At 46.8% G+C, this 20,131-nt stretch overlaps 1 protein-coding gene across 1 annotated transcript in view; it reads right to left on the reverse strand.

Annotated features, from left to right (window-relative positions):
* The window catches only part of LOC149818054 (putative protein arginine N-methyltransferase 6), a 78,072-nt gene that overhangs the window by 45,125 nt on the left and 12,816 nt on the right, over positions 1 to 20,131 (reverse strand). The window contains exon 5 of the mRNA XM_089986138.1: positions 19,300 to 19,365. Coding sequence (XP_089842264.1) covers positions 19,300 to 19,365 — 66 coding nt within the window. The remainder of the gene's footprint in view (positions 1 to 19,299; positions 19,366 to 20,131) is intronic.

The raw sequence follows: 20,131 nt of genomic DNA on the forward strand, positions 1-20,131 counted from the left end.
GGGGGCTCCGCTCCCCCTGTCCCTCTTGTTTCGCCGGCAGGGAGCGGAGCACCCTGTGTCGGCCCATCTTTTCGGCAGGGGCTTTTGCCCCCTGCCTTTTTGTGGATTTTTCAGCAGGGGCGAAGCCCCTGCCTCTTCGTGGTTCTTCCGGCAGAGGAGGGGCTCGCCCCCTCCTCTCTGTTCCCTCTGTTCGGCAGGGGAGGGGCACGACCCCTCCCTGCTTCTGTTACGGCAGGGGAGGGGTCGAGCCCCTCCTCCCTGCTCCCTACGCCTCATGACGGCAGGGGAGGTTCGAACCCTCCCTGCTACCTTTGACGGCAGGGGAGGGTTGAGCCCTCCCTGCTGCCTCTTTTGGTTAGGGGAGGGGTCGAGCCCCCTCCCTGCACCATTGTCCTCTTCTCTCCTTCTTTTCAGTCGGCAGGCTGGCAGGGACGACGCCTCCTGTCGCCTGTGTCCGACTGGTTGGCAGGGGGTGATGCCCCACCCCCCTGTCGCCTGTTGTTGATCGACTGGCAGGGGTTTGCAGCCCCTGCCCCTCACTCTCTCTCTGTTATCGTTGGCCGGTAGGGGCTGTGGCCCCTACCTAACGTCTTTTGACAGGACGACAGGGGCATTGACCCTGTCGCCTGACACTTTTGGATCGGCAGGGGCTAAAGCCCCTGCCTGTCGTTTCTGGGAGGTCGGCAGGGGCTGGAGCCCTGCCTGTCCTTCGTCGACAGGGGCGACGTCCCCTGTCGCCTGCATCTGTTCTTCGGCAGTAAGGGTCGTTGGGCCCTGCCTCGCATTTCTTCAAAGTTGGCGGGGACTGTTGCCCCCTGCACCTTTTTTGTTTTCCGGTAGGGGGTTTCGCCCCTCTGCCTTGATATTGTTGCCTTTGGTGCTCTTCTGCATTCTGCAGGAAGTTGAGCTCCCTGCCTAACCTCGTATCGGGGTCTGGTACTACTGCAGGTCTTACCGGACCCACTTCTCATTTGTATTTTAGCATGCTAACCTTTTTAGCATCACAGGTTGAACGGTGGATCTTGCTCGCTCTTCATGGCTTGAGCTCGTGCTTACCTACGCAGCTGACATACGAGGACCGTCACCTCTTAAGGTAGGGGAAGATAGCACAGAAGACTTGGACAATTGAATTGAGTTCAATTAACTAAAAAGGACAATTAAATAAATATATATGTATATATATCATATATATTTATACGAGTACGCATTTAACTCCAGGACGCGGTTTCACGATCCTTGTCCTTTACCTTGCCATCGCGCATCGCGCAAAGGTTCTGCGTTGCACCCCTGCTTACGGTCTTTACTTTGCCGTCGCGCTTTGCGCTAGGCTCTTGCTTTTGCATATGTGTTGTTACTGTCTTGCTATTGCAGATGACGCTCAGGTTCTCGCTCATTGCATACGCGTTTGAGGCATCCTCGTGGAGGATGCAAGAGACATCTATCACTCCCTCTTGCGACAAGAGTTCAGTTGGGAGCGAGCGACACATCCTCGTCTAAGGAAAGGGATACCTCGCAAGGATCCTGGCTCTTTGTGTGTGCAGTCCTGCAGAGTCGACTTGAGATTTCAGGGAGCTGCGCAAAAGCATCGAAGACTGCTCCAAATCAAAGCATTTGGAAGGATGTGACTGGCTAGTTCTGCTCGCCTTTTTAGCATATCTCGGGTGATCCCGAATTGGGCGTTCGAGCGAACTTCTTAGCGGGTGTTCTGTTGAGAAACTCGTATCCCGTCTATCGAGGCCGGTATCGAGTCATGCGAGACATGTAGATACCCCGATAGCGGATGTGATTCGAGATAATCACATGCATCATGTTGGCACAAGGTACTGTTGTTTCAAAAGATAGAGTAAAGTTGATAAACTTTACATCTTTGTGAAACACTCCTGTTGAGGCTTCTATTGACGAGTTATACCCCCTTCATCCTAGAGTACTTGTAGTCGTGCACGACACGTCTAGTACTGCGATGATCGGATGAGACGGTCGTGCGACCTCGAACAACGCTAAATGCAAACTGTTGTAATCACATAAACGGCCTCACATTCGCCATCACAGGCAAGATGCTCGAGTGGTTTAAATACCACAGCATAGAATGGGTCGTTAGTTAAGCAACCCCTAACGTACCTATTCGCTTCTTTGTGTCTGTCAAGGGAGAGGACAGAGCGGTACAAACTCCAATGGACAGGTTGTTAACAACCACCCTATGGGCAACGATCCGGCCTCCCCAGTCATTGGAGTTAGGGGAAATGGGCTACATTAGTTAGCTCAACACTTCTGCACAAGTTGGATGCGTCTGTGGCATAGCCTCCTTTGGGGAATCCTCTCTCGGCTAAAGCCGTCCCTTTGGAGCGAACTCAACTAGCTATTCGGGTTATTGAAAATACATAGAATAACAGACGCCCGAACTAGTCTCAGTTGGTTCTACGTTTTGTCTGCGCATACCCGCAGGTTCGTAATTATCGAAACATAAGGTCTGTTGAACTGTTCACACTGGTCGTTGAGTCGTGAGCTTCGTTTGCACTACTGCTTCACTTGCACTATGGATTCACTTGCACTACTGATTCGCTTGCACTACTGCTTCACTTGCACTACTGCTTCGCTTGCACTACTAATTTGCTTGCTTGCTCGATAGTTCAGTATGCTACTCGTTGAACTGTGCACGCCTGTCAAGGCGTTACTCTAGTTGGTTAAACTGCTTACGCAGTTCTTTGCGGAGTAATAAGGAGTTTCTCATACTAGTTAAATGCTTATAATAATAGCATTATACCAATTGCTACATATTAGCATGTGACTTGCTTTATCCCTTGGTCGAACTGTTTGGTGCTTATTGTAGCGTAGCACTTGTTGGCTTGCATCTCTTATGATTGATGTGATTGCATACAGCTCGTAATCTACGAACTGGTAGCAACTAGGATTGATGTGGCCGCTTGTCTTATAAGCTGCTTACATATTGTGATATAACTGTTGTCGTATGATTGCTTATGGATGGCTTGTGACGTAATGATTTATGCCTTACGATTAATTTAATTACTTGTTGATGGACTGAGCCATTTAATGGTAATTATATGTTTTACGAGCATTGTTATGAGTGCTTGTCTTATTCAGTTGTTTTGTTTGGCTGACGGGTAGAGTTAGTTACCCTTCGCCCATAGAATCAACTGAATTGCCATATTTGCGCGTTGTCATGTGTCGTTTACACATGCTTTGAGGGCCTATTTGAGGATTTCAATATTCCTTGTGACAATAACACGATGCGTAGGATTATATGCTTCTAGATGAAGTGATACGATGCATATTGCTAATATGCATGCTTGTGCCCATATTGTGGCTACCGACCCCGAGGCGGTCAATGGTTCAGAGCAGTCAATTATTGATGCATGTATCACTGAGTGGGGTGTCTGTCGAGCACTTGATCTCCAAAAGATTATCTGCGAGGGAGTGTATGATCAAGACCAGGTACTCTGCTAGAGTGATAGATTCACTGTGAGGATGTACACTGTCCACGAACAGGTAGCCGCAAAGGCGGTGAACTCCTGTGAGAAAGTGTATGGTCCAAGACCAGGTATACCATCTAGGGCAGAATTCCTTGTGAGATTATACATTTCCCAGACCAGGTAATCCGGCGTTGATCTTGTTGTTTGTATTAGTGGATATCGACCCCGAGAGCGGTCATTTGTGTTGATGCGTGTATCCCAATGATTTTCATTGGATATGGCATCTGTTGGGGACCGGTTTTCCAAAGGTTTCGCTGTGACGATCTTCTAAGATTGTTTGTGATAGCTAACTATGAATTCATAGTTTCGACTTTCTGTTTTAGCATGATTACATGCAGGACTTAGATGTGAGAATCAGATCGTTAGTGATTTGAGTTAGTGTTTATGTTTTGGACCTTCTACGGAAGGGTGGACTTTTCTAAGGAAGTATGACGCCCTAGTGCGTCATAACCGGTGACAGTTAGCCGCGTAAGACTCTGAGAGATGAGAATAGATTAAGGTTGTTCAGGACAAAGCGTTTGTTAGAAGTAGTGAGCGACAAACGATGTCCTGATGGTGATTAGATGCAGAGACCTCGTTCTAAGAACGAGAACAAGCTAGTTGCGTTGTAGTTCACAGCCTACGATCAATTGAATCGTATGCTGTGTTTGTCAGTTGCACTGCTTACTTGCTTTGAACTGCTTACTTGCTTTGCATTGTTGCCTCGTTTGCACTACTTATTCGCTTGTACTACTTACGCGTTTGCACTATTCACCTGCTTGCATTGCTTGCCTGTTTAACTGCATATCTGCTTTGAACTGCGTAACCTACTGAATTAAATGTACTTAATTCAGTTTCTTGTAGTCTCTCTTGTGCACCTACTAGTTTTTCGCGAAACTAACCCATTCTATGGGTACAAGTGATGATTAGGTACACTACGGGCGATGGCGCGATTGCAAGATGGCTTCAAGACTTCTTCCTGCTCTTAGCTCGCGTCCTGGATGCTTGGGTTTGTATCGGATTTCCCTTAGGATATCTGAATCTTGTGACTTTTGGTTCTTTTAGCTAACGTGCCCAAAGTTGTCAGCTTGCCTTATGATTTACCAAAGAAAAATCTTCCGCTGATTTCATAAACAAACTCTGAAGAAAAGAGATATATCTAGTCTATTGCCTGTTTTTCTGAAAAGGTTCGCAAGTTTGAAATTTGGGGCGTTACACAGGTATATTGTTGTTAAAGCACAGAGACAAGTTTCAGGTTATTTGGAAGTACATTTGAAGAGTTATGAGCGTAGTTGTCAAAAGCGCTAGTCGGAGCCTAGGCAGAAGACCCCTAAAATGACTAGTTGGCCTAGGTGGGGCCAAAAAAATAAAACATCAAGAAAAACAAAAATATTACAATAAATAATTAAATTTAGTAACAAACATATGATTGTAACTATGAATCAAGTGTGTAATTCAGTGTAACTGTAATAACCTCGATTTTTTACATTAATTGTTTAAATTTATCTGAAAATAATAGGTATTTTTCTAAAGTTGGGCATGGGATCCGCATTTCGGATCCAGGATCTATAAAGGATCCATATATATATATATATACATATAATAACTTATATATATATATATATTTAAGAAAAATAACTAAGGATAATACAAATAATATTAAACATAATATATACATATATATAACTTGTTAATACGCGGACCAGCAGGTGGATCCATTTGGATTCAACCTGCAGATCCACACTGCAAGACCTGCGGATCCAAACCGTGGGCAAACCGCGGATCCACGCTACATCTGGGACCCGTACCCGAAACCCATAGGGTTATGAAATGCGAATTCAGGGGTTAAAACCCTCGCATGTTTCAAACCCTTGTCGCCTCCCCTTACGCTGAGAAAGAAAACCCCTTCGAGGTTTCCTGAATCAGGCTCCCCCGAACCTTCAAGTAGTCACAAGAGGGGAGGAGGGGACCCTCACACCTGCGACTCCCTCCTTCTCACTCATCTCCCTCTTGATCTCTCTCTCTCTCCTCCTCCTTCCCTGCGTGCGATAAGGCCTCGACATCGGCTCTCTCTGGTACACCCTTCGTCTCCTCCTCTTTGACCTCTCCTCTGTGTGCGGCGGCGCTGACGACGTCGGCCTCCTCTCGCAGTGACGAAGGGAGCGCGACTGCATCCAAATCGCGACATCCACCTGCAGAACGCCGGACGAGGTAGGTGGTATTGTCTTTTTCGTTAGGGTGTAGCGTGAGTCGAGTGTGCAATGTGCATTCACGAAAAAAAAGGGGGAAAAAGGGTGTTAATTTGTTAGTTGTATGATTGCTCAACCCAATTACGTAGGTTTAATCGGTGTAAAGGTGGTTTGCACATGCATAGATTTCTGGTTCAACCAGTATTTGAAATTTGAAACCTCTGAGGTGTTAATTTGTTAGTTGTATGATCGCAAGTTAGTATTGGGAAGATATGGAGTTGCGTTGCTGCATGAATCGCTATCATCAGGACCTACATAATGCATTTAAGCTAGAGTTTCTTACTCGGACATTACTATCATTCTTTTGTTGAACTGTATTTCAGTTTAAATAGGTGAATCTTGCGATTCTTAATTATAGCTCAGCAAATTAAGAATATGTATCCAAGTGTGGTAACAGACAGGAGACTAGTTGTAGACATAACTAATCCCTTGTGCTGGATATAACTTTCATTACGAATGTTGCTCATATGAATCCTTGTTGCTGTTTGTTTTTATCTTTGAAAATTTCATAATCGGGGTTATGCACTGTATGAGTTTCTGAAAAATTCCATGACCAATGTGTCTTGAAAATAATGAGATTCAAACACATATTGTACATGATGCTCAAAGGACTATTTAGATGAATATTATCTTATATTCATGGGCGATAATATAATGACCGAATTAGTTTTATATGTTGAGAGAAACGAATCGGACATTGATCATCGAAACGCACAAGCAGGCAACAACGCATGCAACTCATGAGGTATGAGATCCTATACTGACTACGCAAGTGTGAAGAACGACTCACGAGGCATGGGGTTGCACCTCGATTAAACGATAAGCATAAGTAAATAAACATACGACGTAGATAAGAATGCATGCATGAGCAAAGCATATACACGAATAGCGACAGCAAAGTAAAGACACACACAGACAAAAGTAAGTGCGACAGCAATAGGAAAGTAAGGTACGAAGAATAAAGCAAGTAGCAAGGCCAGTAAATGCAAGAAAGCAAAGTGCATGAACGTAAAGGAGGACCAGGATTGCATCATGGAGAACAAGGCAGACATAACCAAGTAAATGCCAAGGCGCAAAGCGCGGGGCAACAGAAAAGTAAAGTGCGAGAAAGTAGAAAAGACAAGCATCACGAAACCGCGTCATTGAGTTAAAAGACATGAAATGTAAAGACAAGAATGAAAGCCTAGGCACATATAGCGCAGCGGCGACAGAAAGAAAAGTGCGAGAAAGTAAAAAGGACAAGGATCGCGAAACCGCGTCCTTGAAGGTAAAGACATACGTATATACATTATATGTATACATATATCATCCTCTTTTAGTTATCTTTTCTTATTTTAGCATTTATTAGTTCATTATCCTTTCACACAAGAATCCCCTACCTTAAGGGGTTGCGGGTACTCGTACGCATGCAGCGTAGGCAAACAAGAGCTCGATCCACAGAGGGCGAGCTGGATCCACCGTTCAACCTGAAAAGCTTAGAACGTTAATATATGCCATATTAGAAACGAGAAGCAAACGCACCAAGGTCTCCTGCCTGCAGGAGGCAGATGCAGGAACTCTGCATCCCGGAGACAAGGGTGCCAGAGGCAGGGGCCTCAGCCCTGCTTGGCAACAACAGCAGATGCAGGGAGCGAGAGCTCCCTGTCTGCCGGCACAAAGAAAGGCAGGGGAGGGAGCAGAGGCTCCCTACCACGCCTGTTGCAATAAGGTAGGGGGGGAACACCCCCTGTCAAAGCACGAGACATGGGCGCAGCCCCCTGCCGGCAGCAAGAAAAAGGCAAGGGGGCAAAGCCCCTTGCCAGAGAATCACTGAGATGCAGGGGGCAAGCCCCTGCTCGAAAACAGGAAAGCAGGGGAGCTTTGCCCCTGCTGGCACAAAGCAGGAGGCAGGGGGACAGAACCCGCTGCCGAGGAGTAACAGGAGAGCAGGGGGACTCTGCCCCCTGCCGGAGAAGCAACAAAGGGCAGGGGGAGCCTCTCCCCCTACCAGGAAGCGATAAGAGAGCAGCGGGGCTCGCCCCCTGCCGGGAAACAAAAAGAAGTCAGGGGTGCGAAGCCTCCTGCCGAAGATAATCACAAAGCCAGGGGGACCCCGCCCCCTACCGAGAAACAAGGGAAAGTGACAGGGGGTGGAACCCCCTGCCAAGAAGAGTCAATCGACAGGGGGCTCAGCCCCCCCCCCCCTGTCGATCCACCCTGCACAAAGGAGAAAGAGAGGGGAGGGTTTACCTCCGAAAATGGCAGCAACAGGGGAGTCGAAGGGGTTCTCGGGCTCGCCAGCGTCAGGAGGTCGGAGGCGAAAAATAGCAGGTTATCGACCAAGGGAACCGGGGGGGGAAGCCAGAGAATAGGTGGTCGATGGCGACGAACGGCGGCGGCTGCATCACCCTGGATGGAAGTAGAGGCTGACGGCGAGTCGTCGGCTGAGGATACCGGCTGCAAGTCGTCGGTGTCAGAGCTGGAAGGACGAGGGACATTGTCGGCTAAGGCCACCGGCGACGGGGAGGTCGGCAGCAGAAGAAGGAGATGGCCGACGATCAAAAGGTTGGGGTCAACAGCGATGACGCAGGTGCCGCCGACGAGACGAGGGCGTAAGGGGAAACGGAAGACGAACATGTGGCTGGCCTCCTGCAGCACACGGGACGAAGAGGAGGGGATCTCGCATCGTCAGGGCTGGAAGGTCGAGGGCCATCGTCGGCTGAGCTGCCTCGACAAGGGGCGGCAACGACGATGGCTAGCAAGGCTCGAAGGTTGCCGGCGCTCGGGGTCCTTGGCACAGCCAGACAGGGAGGGTTGAAGAGGTGGTCAGCCACAGGTGGTGTGCTCGCGTCGTCGGGAGGTCTGTCGGATCGTCGAAGGCCGCCGTCGATGCCTGAGCAGTCGAGACAAGGGTGGTGGCCGGCGGCGAGTCGCCGACGTCCTGCGACACAGGAGACAGCAAGGGGGTGCCGACAAGGAGGATCGCCGGAACTCAGAGGGGAGGCGGCCGGACGGAATCGCTCGTCGGCGTCTCTGATCGCTGACGGCAGCGCGAAGGGGGGCGGAGCTAAGTTGAGAGAAAGAGGTGCAAGGGTTTTGAACCCTCGCCCGAGACGCCTGCGTCTTTTTAAAAGACGCAGGTTCTCGAGGGTTCGAGAAACCGGGTCCGGGTCCAGCTCGGATCTGGTTCCGACAAAGCTGCCCAGACCCCCGACAGGTGTCTGACACGTGCAGGGCACGTGTCTGACACGAGTCGAACACGATTTTTTTTTTCACGGGTGTTACATCCTACCTCCCTTAAAAGAATTTCGTCCTCGAAATTTCATAGGAAGCTGATCAGCCTAGACCGCAGCCTAAGGGAACTAGGTATAGATCAGGATGCACGAGCGCACACGAACCCAGACACATAAGCTTCTGAAGGGATAAGGACAACACATAATGAATCCCAGAGAAAGGTTCGAAGCCAACAACTTGACCAAACAAATCGTATGTGTGAATTCATTAATAAACTTGTCTTCGCAAGAGTTCATATGGAGAGCCATAAAAGGAAAGGGAGTTTAACAGAAGGCTATAAGAATGCTTATTCGCTATTTTCAAGGATGAAAAAACACAACGAGTCATCAAGGAAAAGGGATCTAGTAGAAGACCATAGGAAAGGTTTAATCATTAACTTCTACTTGATCTGATAAGGGATAAAGAGACAAAATGAGACATTGCTCTAGTTTACGTTCCTTGAACGGGGTCTCTAAATCATTATCAAAACGTTGTGTCATAGCCGCAATTTCTAACAAAATCTGCATCATGAAAAAACATGATCTATTCTCGCTCAAGGCCTTATGCGGCCAACTGCCACCTATCATGACTCACTTAAGGCGTCATACTTTCTCATAAAAGCCCACCCTTCCACAGAAGGTCTAAAACATGATCAAGATCTAAAAATCAATAAAGATCTGATTCACATCTGAGCTGGGCATATAATCATGCTAAAACAAAAGGCCACATCTATAGATTCACAACTGGCTATACTCGTCAATCAATATCATAAGATCAATACTGCTCACCATAACTTTTCATGGAAATCAAAATCCACAAGTTCCCCGCTGGACCTCCTGATCTGGGAAGTGTACGACCTCACAAAGAATCACCGCCCTAGATGGTATATCTGGTCTTGGACAATACACTTCCTCACGGTTCACCGTTTTCGCGGCTATTCGCTCTTGGACAGTGTATATCCTCACAAAGATTCTACCACTCTAGCTGGGTTATCAGATCTTGGCCATACGTACCTTCACAAAAAATCCTTTGGGAACCCAATCCTCAACAAAGGCCATAATCAAAGAAAATCACTGCGATATACGCATCAGTACAAATGACCGCTCACAGGGTCGATAGCCACTAATAATCAACAAGATCCACGCCGGATCACCTGGTTTAGGAAATGTACGACCTCATAAGGAGTTACCGCCCTAGATGGTATACTTGGTCTTGGACCATACACTTCCTCACAGTTCACCGTCTTTACGGCTACCCGGGTCTTGGATAGTGCACATCCTCACAGAAATTTACCACTCTAGTCGGGTCACCTGGTCTTGGTCATACACCCCCTCGCAGATAATCCTTTAAAGATCAGATCATCAACCGATACCATACACAGTGATACATGCATCAATACAATCGACTGCTCAAAACAATTGACCGCACTCAGGGTCAGAAGTCACCAATATGGGCACAAACATATATGCCAGCAATATGCATCGTATCACTTCTCATAGCAAAACAAAACACAAAATCACACGTTCTTCCAACAAGGTTCCCAGAACCATAACCATACATCGAAAATAAACATTCACTGCATACTCTCAACAATTCTATCCAGGTGGCATGACAATCACATCATACTGAAGCTAACATTGCCACAGGGAACATTATATCATCAGATAGGTCCTCAAAGCATGCACAATCAAAGCATGAATTCTATACACAGAAACACGCAAATAATATATATATGAATCAACTATACATCAACATGCGTAACTCATACGTAATCCAATAAATTCACAGGATTCAAGTTATATGTGCAAATAAGACACTTCAAATCATTTCACCATCATATGCATTCACAATTATTACCTCGAAGCACATCGCATTCGACCACTTCAGCGTGAAACACACGCATATATCTACAAGAAAATTTTAGTGCAATATTCATGATATTCATTAATCATGTTATACAAAGATGATATGATCACATAATCAATCATAATGCGAAACCCTCTGCAACACAGTTATGTAGGTGTGATATATCATCAAAAACTAATCGTTTGTGGTCATGAGGTGTCATATATCTAAATGATCTAAACAAATGATTTGTAGGCGTAATAGGTCAACCACCTAAAAACTAATCAGTTGTAGGCGTGACATGTCATTCACCTAATAAGCATCATAATCATTAAGATCACAAAGACACCAAAGGCATACGTACTTTCATCGATAAGCTTTTACTTGACAAAAATATGTAACAAAACACACAAAAAGTCTTAAATTAAGACTATCAAAGGGGTCTATTTGATGTCTTCTATGTGTTCTGTCATAGGAGAGTAGACATGGGTTACTATCAGAGTAGTTCATGTTGCTATTGCTAAGGAGGTTGGGGTGTACTGCCTAGGGGTGGCAAAACCTGACACGACCCACCAACCCGCCTCTTAGGCGGGTTCGGGTTGGGCTTAAGCCAACCCGTTTAATAAACGGGTCGACCCGCGTAACCTGTTTATTAAACAGGTCGGGTTCGGGTTGGGGGTATGCCAACCCGCCAACCCGGCTGACCCGTTTAATAAACGGGTTAGGCGGGTGGGTCAACCCGCCAACCCGACCTGTCAACCCGCCAACCCGTCTGCCAACCCGCCAACCCGACCCGTCAACCTGCAAACCCGACCCGCCAACCCGTCAACCCGTAAACCTGACCCGCCAACCTGAGAACTCGTTTACCCGACCCAACCCATTTATTAAATGGGTTGGCGGGTCGTGTCAGGTTACCCGTTTATTAAACGGGTCGGGTTCGTGTTTGCCACAGCCGACCCGTTTAATAAACGGGTCGGGTTCGGGTTGAGGTATGTTGACCCGCCAACCCGACACGATTGTCACCCCTAATACTGCCCACTCGCTGGAAATCATCGACCTTCTTAATGTGACAATCACGAATAAAGTGGCCCACTTTGCCATAATAAAAGCAGCCACCAGAGTCTCGGGGACATGCATGTCCACGATAAACACGATTGCATCTCACACATTTTGGGTTTAACAGTCGTTGAGGCTCATTTTCTCCACCTAGTTTTTGTCTTTTAGTAGGTCGACGCTTGTTGTCAGCACTATCCTCTGCAGACTTTTTATCGCGATGTTGTTTAAAGTGGCATTCTTCAGCAAAATGACCCACCTTTCCGCAAAAATTACAACCATCGGAGTTCCGAAGGCACATAGGATCGGACAAAACATGAGGGCTGACACTCCGCCCTAGGTTGATGATCTCGCAACCCAACCCATCCACCTTATGATCCAGGTTCTGGACCATCGCTTGTAGCTGCTCAACTGCTCCGGTTAATGTGTCTATAGATTTGATCAATTCATTGAACAACATCTAAGCAAAAACACATTCTTTAATTAAAATAAATGCAAAATAATTTAAGAGAAATAGTACTCACAGTGCGATGTAGATGACGGATGATCAAGGATTACCACTTTCCCTGTTGCTCTGATACCAAAAGTTGTAACGCCCCAAAATCGTGGACTTGAAACCTTTTATGGAAAAGGTTGGAAGCTTTGAAATCAATCATTTATCAGAGTTTAAAACAGAAGTTCAACAGAAGATCAGGTTCAAAACAGCAAGTCCCTAGACCTTGGGCACATTACAACATAATTGCAGACTTCTCCTTACAAACCGATTTGCAATTCAAGTATTCAGTCTTTTTGAAATGAAAAGAAGAACCACGTCTTAATAATATGATTTTAGAAATTCAGAGTTTTAATCAAAAGAGATGCTTTCAAAAAACTTCATACCACATCTATCAAAAGTATTCTCAAGAACGCAACGTCAGGAAAGGGCCTTGCCTTGAACACATCGCGTCATCGTGCCATCACAAGCTGTATAACATGTTCACCACCTGTCCATGAAATGGGTCAGTCTACAACAGACTAGTAGGGGTGCAAAAGACAAGAAAGAACAAAGGCTACAATAAGCAAGATAATTATTATATCAAGCAGGAAAAGCATAACTAGCAGATCTAACAAAAGTAATGTGAAGTAAGCAAAGTTTTAATAAGGCCAACAACTACATACAAGAGCAATAAGGATCATAGTGCTAAACAAGCAACTATAGCAATCTCACAGATATAATAGGCGAAGAGTAACTAACTTTATTCACCAGTCAAGCAAAGCAATTGCATAAGACAAGTATTCATAGCAACACTTGTAATACATACAAGTACCATTATATGGTTCAGTCTATCGACAAATAGCTACATTAATTGTAAGGCACAAGCTATTGCATCACAAGCAATACATGAGCTACACAGGATAAGCAATCAACTAGTAAGCAGAACTGCGCAAGCAGTTTAACCAACAAGGGTAACGCCTCGACAAGCATACCTAGCTCAAAGAGTAGCATACCGAACTACCGAGTTAACAAGTAAGCAAGCAATGCTTGTCACAACACGCATATCTCATGATCATGTGTATAAGTTATATCTTGTCTCATTATTGAGCAGGCCGTTGTGGGTACGCACAAGGCAAAACGTAGAAACAGTCGAGATCGATTCGGGGGTCTGTTATGCTATGTATTTTATTATACCTCGAATGACTGACTCAGTCCGCTTCCTGAGGAGACGGCCAGTGACCAAGAGAGTAAATCCCCAAAGGCCCAATGGATGCGCATCCAAACTTCTGCATAAGTGGCCTGAAGGGTTCCCCTAACCTCCGATGACTGGGGAAGGTCGGATCTTTGCCCGAGATTGTCATTAATGACTGTCCATCGGAGTTTTGTACCATCCATCCTCTCTCTTGATGAACCGTCCCGAATGAGCACGACGGAGGGTTTCTTAACCGCCGTCCCATTCTACATGCTCTGGTCTTTCAACCCAATCGAGCATCTTGCCGGTGAAGGCGCATAATTATTATTTATGTGAATTATACGCATCATTGCGCGTTTGAGGCAACCACACACCTTTCATCTTACTTACTGCAGTACGCAACGTACCTATGCGAATATACAACCATGATGTGAGGGGCCAACCCGTAGTGAGGGTAAAAACATCACTCTTGTGATCTCAAACACATGTCATTGCATGTTCGAGGCAAACATAGACCTCTCATCCTGTTTATCGTAGTATGCAACGTACCTAGGGATGGCAGTGGGGCGGGGCGGGGCGGGGCGGGGGACAAGGTTTCCACCCTCGCCCCGCCTCAAGATTTTATCCTCCACCCCCGCCCCGCCTCCCTGGCGGGGATGGATTTTATCCTCATCCTCCACCCCCGCCTTCATCCCTGTTTCATGTCCTCCATCCCCGGTTCAAACAGGGATGAGGCAGGGCGGGGCGGGGATATTGCGGGGAAAAGTGGTCGGGGCGGGGATATGGCAGGGATGAGGCGGAGATCGTGGCGGGGACGGGGCTGGGTGGGGAAAAGTGCACGTCCATCCCCGCCTCCACCCCCGGACGGGGATGGATTTTAACCTTCGTCCCCGCCTCCATCCCCGTTTCATACCCTTCATCCTTGTTTCATACCCTTCATCCCCGGTCCAAACGGGGCGAAGCGGGGCCCCGCTTTCCCCCGGTCCACTGCCATCCCTAAACATACCTGTTCAAAAGTACAACCACGATGAGAGGGGCACGGATCTCTCGCAGGAAATCCCAATACTTCTGCTTTACAGAAACTCACAGAGAACGCATTCAAGTTCCAACTTATCGTGCTTGGGTCATTTAGACAATCGCAAGCATTCTGCCTATTAGGCGAAACATAACAGGATTAGCTTAATGTGTCAATACACGCTTAAAGGTTACTACAGACCTTTCGTCCTACACTTCGTAGTCCAAGAATATAGTACGTGACTAAAAGTACAACTACAAGAGGAACATGGATTCCTCGCAAGTAATCCGACAATACCTTCACGAAAGAAGGAAGGCGCTACTATCTAGGTCTTACCAGAAAGCCTAGAACTAGGAGATATACCTCGATCATCGAAACGCACAAGCAGGCAACAACGCATGCAACTCATGAGGTATGAGATCCTATACTGACTACGCAAGTGTGAAGGACGACTCACGAGGCATGGGGTTGCACCTCGATTAAACGATAAGCATAAGTAAAAAAACATACGACGTAGATAAGAATGCAAGCATGAGCAAAGCATATACACGAAGAGCGACAGCAAAGTAAAGACACACACAGACAAAAGTAAGTGCGACAGCAATAGGAAAGTAAGGTACGAAGAGTAAAGCAATTAGCAAGGCCATGGCGCATAAAGCGCGGGACAACAAGTAAATGCAAGAAAGCAAAGTGCATGAACGTAAAGAAGGACCAGGATTGCATAGCATTGCATCCTGGAGAACAAGGCAGACATAAGAAAGTAAATGCCAAGGCGCAAAGCGCGGGGCAGCAGAAAAGTAAAGTGCGAGAAAGTAGAAAGGACAAGGATCGCGAAACCACGTCCTTGAGTTAAAAGACATGAAATGTAAAGACAGGAATGAAAGCCTAGGCACATATAGCGCGGCGGCGACAGAAAGGAAAGTGCGAGAAAGTAAAGAGGACAAGGATCGCGAAACCGCGTCCTTGAAAGTAAAGACATACGTATACATATATCATCCTCTTTTAGTTATCTTTTCTTATTTTAGCATTTATTAGTTCATTGTACTTTCACGCAAGAATCCCCTACCTTAAGGGGTTGCAGGTCCTCGTACGCATGCAGCGTAGGCAAACAAGAGCTCGAACCACAGAGGGTGAGCTGGATCCACCGTTCAACCTGGAAAGCTTAGAACGTTAGTATATGCCATATTAGAAACGAGAAGCAAACGCAACAAGGTCTCATGCCTGCAGGAGGCAGATGTAGGAACTCTGCATCCCGGAGACAAGGGTGTCAGAGGCAGGGGCCTCAGCCCTGCTTGACAACAACAGCAGATGCAGGGAGCGAGAGCTCCCTGTCTGCTGGCACAAAGAAAGGCAGGGGAGGGAGCAGAGGCTCCCTACCACGCCTGCTGCAACAAGGTAGGCGGGGAACACCCCCTGTCAAAGCACGAGACAGGGGCGCAGCCCCCTGCCGGCAGCAAGAAAAAGGCAAGGGGGCAAAGCCCCTTGCCAGAGAATCACTAAGATGCAGGGGGCAAGCCCCTGCTCGAAAACAGGAAAGCAAGGGGGCTTCGCCCCCTGCTGGCACAATGCAGGAGGCAGGGGGACAGAACCCCCTGTCGAGGAGTAACAGGAGAGCAGGGGGACTCTACACCCTGCCGGAGAAGCAACAAAGGGCAGGGGGAGCCTCTCCCCCTACCAGGAAGCGATAAGAGAGCAGCGGGGCTCGCCCCCTGCCGGGAAACAAAAAGAAGGTAGGGGTGCGAAGCCTCCTGCCGAAGATAATCACAAAGGCAGGGGGACCCCGCCCCCTACCGAGAAACAAGGGAAAGTGACAGGGGGTGGAACCCCCTGCCAAGAAGAGTCAATCGACAGGGGGCTCAGCCCCCCCCCTGTCGATCCACCCTGCACAAAGGAGAAAGAGAGGGGAGGGTTTACCTCCGAAAATGGCAGCAACAGGGGAGTCGAAGGGGTTCTCGGGCTCGCCAGCGTCAGGAGATCGGAGGCGAAAAATAGCAGGTTATCGACCAGGGGAACCGGGGGGGGGGAAGCCAGAGAATAGGTGGTCGATGGCGACGAACGACGGCGGATGCAGCACCCTGGATGGAAGCAGAGGCCGACGGCGAGTCGTCGACTGAGGATATCGGCTGCGAGTCGCCGGTGTCAGAGCTGGAAGGACGAGGGCCACTGTCGGCTAAGGCCACCGACGACGGGGAGGTCGGCAGCAGAAGAAGGAGATGGCCGACGATCGAAAGGTTGAGGTCAACAGCGATGATGCAGGTGCCGCCGAGGAGACGAGGGCGTAAGGGAAAACGGAAGACGAACAGGTGGCTGGCCTCCTGCAGCACACGGGACGAAGAGGAGGGGATCTCGCATCGTTGGGGCTGGAAGGTCGAGGGCCACCGTCGGCTGAGCTGCCTCGACAAGGGGCGGCAACGACGATGGCCGGCAAGGCTCGAAGGTTGCCGGCGCTCAGGGTCCTTGGCACAGCCGACAACCAGACAGGGAGGGTTGAAGAGGTGGTCGGCCACAGATGGTGTGCTCGCGTCGTCGGGAGGTCTACCGGACCGTCGAAGGTCGTCGTCGATGCCTGCAGTAGCCGAGATAAGGGTGGTGGCCGGCGGTGAGTCGTCGGCGTCCTGCGACACAGGAGACAGCAAGGGGGGGGGGGGGGGCGGAACTCAGAGGGGAGGCGGCCGGACGGAATCGCTCGTCGGGGTCTCCGATCGCCGACGGTAGCGCGAAGGGGAGCGGAGCTGAGGAGAGAAAAAGAGGGGCGAGGGTTTTGAACCCTCGCCCGAGACGCCTGCGTCTTTTTAAAAGACGCAGGTTCTCGAGGGTTTGAGAACCCGGGTCCGGGTTTGGGCTCGGGTCCAGGTCCAGCTCGGATTCGGGTCCGACAAAGCTGCCCAGACCCCCGACACGTGTCCGGCACGTGTCCGACACGTGCAGGGCACGTGTCTGACACGAGTCAGACACGATTTTTTTTTCACGGGTGTTACACCCCATGTCCAAAATTTTTGAAATTATGCCGCACCCGTGTCACACCCGAACCCATGTGACATAGATTCACGGCAACATATGAGAGAAATTTTGTTGTACACAAACTGGTGAAGAATAGCCGCCCCAAATCATTGACCAGCAGTTATGTATGAAAATCAAATCACATATTCATGTATGTGAACTTTAGGGGGAGCCACTGACTTTCCCTACCTAACTTGTTCCAGACATAACAATCAGTGATTTCCTATGAAAATAAATTTCATATGATTTTTCTATAATATAAATACAAACCATTGAGAGATTCTTCTCTTTTGGCATATGAAACAAATGGTCACTAGAAGTTGATCGTAGAATGCCATTGCGATTGAAGGGAAAGTTTTATAGGACGACTATTAGACCTGCTTTACTATATGGTACAGAAGGTTGGGCTGCCAAGAGACATCATATTCAAAAAATGAGTGTAGTTGAGATGCGGATGCTTAGATGGATGTCTGGAAATACAATAAAAGATAAGATTCGGAACGAGGAGATACGTAAGAAGGTAGGTGTTGCACCCATTGAAAATAAGATGCGAGAGAATCGTTTACGGTGGTTTGGACATATTCGGCGAAGGCCTAATGATGCTCCAGTTAGAAGGTTGGAGAAATGGGAAAATATATTAGTTAAAAGAGGTCGGGGTAGGCCTAGGAAGACTTGGATGGAGATGATAGGAAAGGATATGAATGCTTTGAACCTCACCGAGGACATGGCATTGGATAGAAATGATTGGAGGAAAAGGATTCATGTGGAAGACCCAAAATGAATTTCTTTTTTGGTTCATATCGCTGACCCCAATTGTTTTGGGATGAAGGCGTAGTTGTTGTTTGTTGTATTTTCTAGCACTCATGAAAAGCCCATCTTTCGATCTATGATGCATCTGATCAATAAATGGCACATGAATTTTGACAAATTATAGGTATTTGCAAGAACGGGCCAAATTTTGAGGACAGTACCGTCATTTTCTGTTTTTTATTTTCTTGTATCATATTGCATTTTAACAATAGGATATTTTAGTCACTTTTCTATTCCCTAAAGAAGTGGTCGATGGGCTTGTATTATATCATATTATGCTGAATAATAGTGTAATCCATTGGGCCTCCACACCTTTGTCTCTCTTCCTGTCCTCCTTTTGAATTCATTTAAAGAGCTCAGAGAGAGATTACAGTTAGAACTTCTTAATGGAATCTTTCTACAATGAAACCCCATAAAGCAATCTAAAAGGCATAAGCAAAGATGCCTTTAGCTAGAGATCCCAATACAGCCACAAGAATAAAACCAGAGAAACTGACAATGCTAACCTTATACAGAGCAGCAGCGATTAGTCATAGAAAGCAAATTATTAGCCATACACTTGCAATGCAAGTCAAATTTCAGTAAGAGAAACAGTTATGGTCAAATAAAAAACAGTTGCATCGAAATGGCACCTCATGCATGAACTAGCAAGCGGTCAAAACCCCACTAGAACAGATAAGGATAAAAAATTGACAAGTGATAATCTAGACCTCTCTCTCTCTCTCTCTCTCTCTCTCTCTCTCTCTCTCTCTCTCTCTCTCTCTCTCTCTCTCTCTCTCTCTCTCTCACACACACACACACGCAGGCATGCACATACACATATATAATGTCACAGATAATGGTGATATTTTGAAAATATCATGTTAATATTGTGATATAATTGAAAAACAATTAAAAAGAGAGGAAATCACTCCCTGTGTTTTTTTAGTTTAAAAGTTTACCTCAACTCTTCCATGGAAAACGTCAATCTTCTCAGACAAATTGTTGGCTTTGACAACTTCACTTGCCTGATAATATGGAATACGGAAGTTATTCTTCTATCGAATAGAAGCTTGCTTCCAATGAAAAGAAACATCAAAATCACAACAAAGTGCACCTCTATCCACTGTTGAAGTACATAAGACTTCATTTAAAGGGCAACATTCTGCCATGAAACTGAGAGATAGAACTAGAAAGAACATACCATGAAACCAATAACAGTATTCAGGATGCAAAAATCAGTTGTATTGATGAAGAAATTCCATCATTGAGTGGCAAAAGCTTAGGTCATACTTCATTAGAAAACTATATGATATCAAAGACTGGTGCCTATCCTCAAACTGAGTAGTGCTGTTTCATCATTGTGCCAAAACAGGAAACAGAAAATTGCTGGCTGTGACTCTGAAGAAATAAATTCAGAGAAATTCTTTAGGAAATTAGTACAAAGGAAATACAAGCTGGGAAAGAGGAAGTATTTGATGTGGTTGTGGTAAAAACGTTCCAAGCTTACATCATGCTGGCAAGGTGAATGAGGCTAATAACACAATCTTTTGGTGGAAATAACAAATTGTATATGCAAAACATGCAGAAGAAGAAATTATAGAGAAACAGAAGGGTATGAAGTGCACTAGTGATGGTGCAAACAGAATGTTGTTCTACATTGATGAGAAACAAACATGCACAATAAAAAAATGCAGACAAGGGTTGTACTAATGCATCTACGGGGAAATCATTATGCTTTCACCAAGAAACTAAATTGAAAATATATGACCATATAACTAGAAACAGAGGTAT

Source organism: Nuphar pumila, chromosome 13, assembly GCF_984573655.1.
Source record: "Nuphar pumila chromosome 13, dmNupPumi1.hap1.1, whole genome shotgun sequence".
Taxonomy (NCBI): domain Eukaryota; kingdom Viridiplantae; phylum Streptophyta; class Magnoliopsida; order Nymphaeales; family Nymphaeaceae; genus Nuphar; species Nuphar pumila.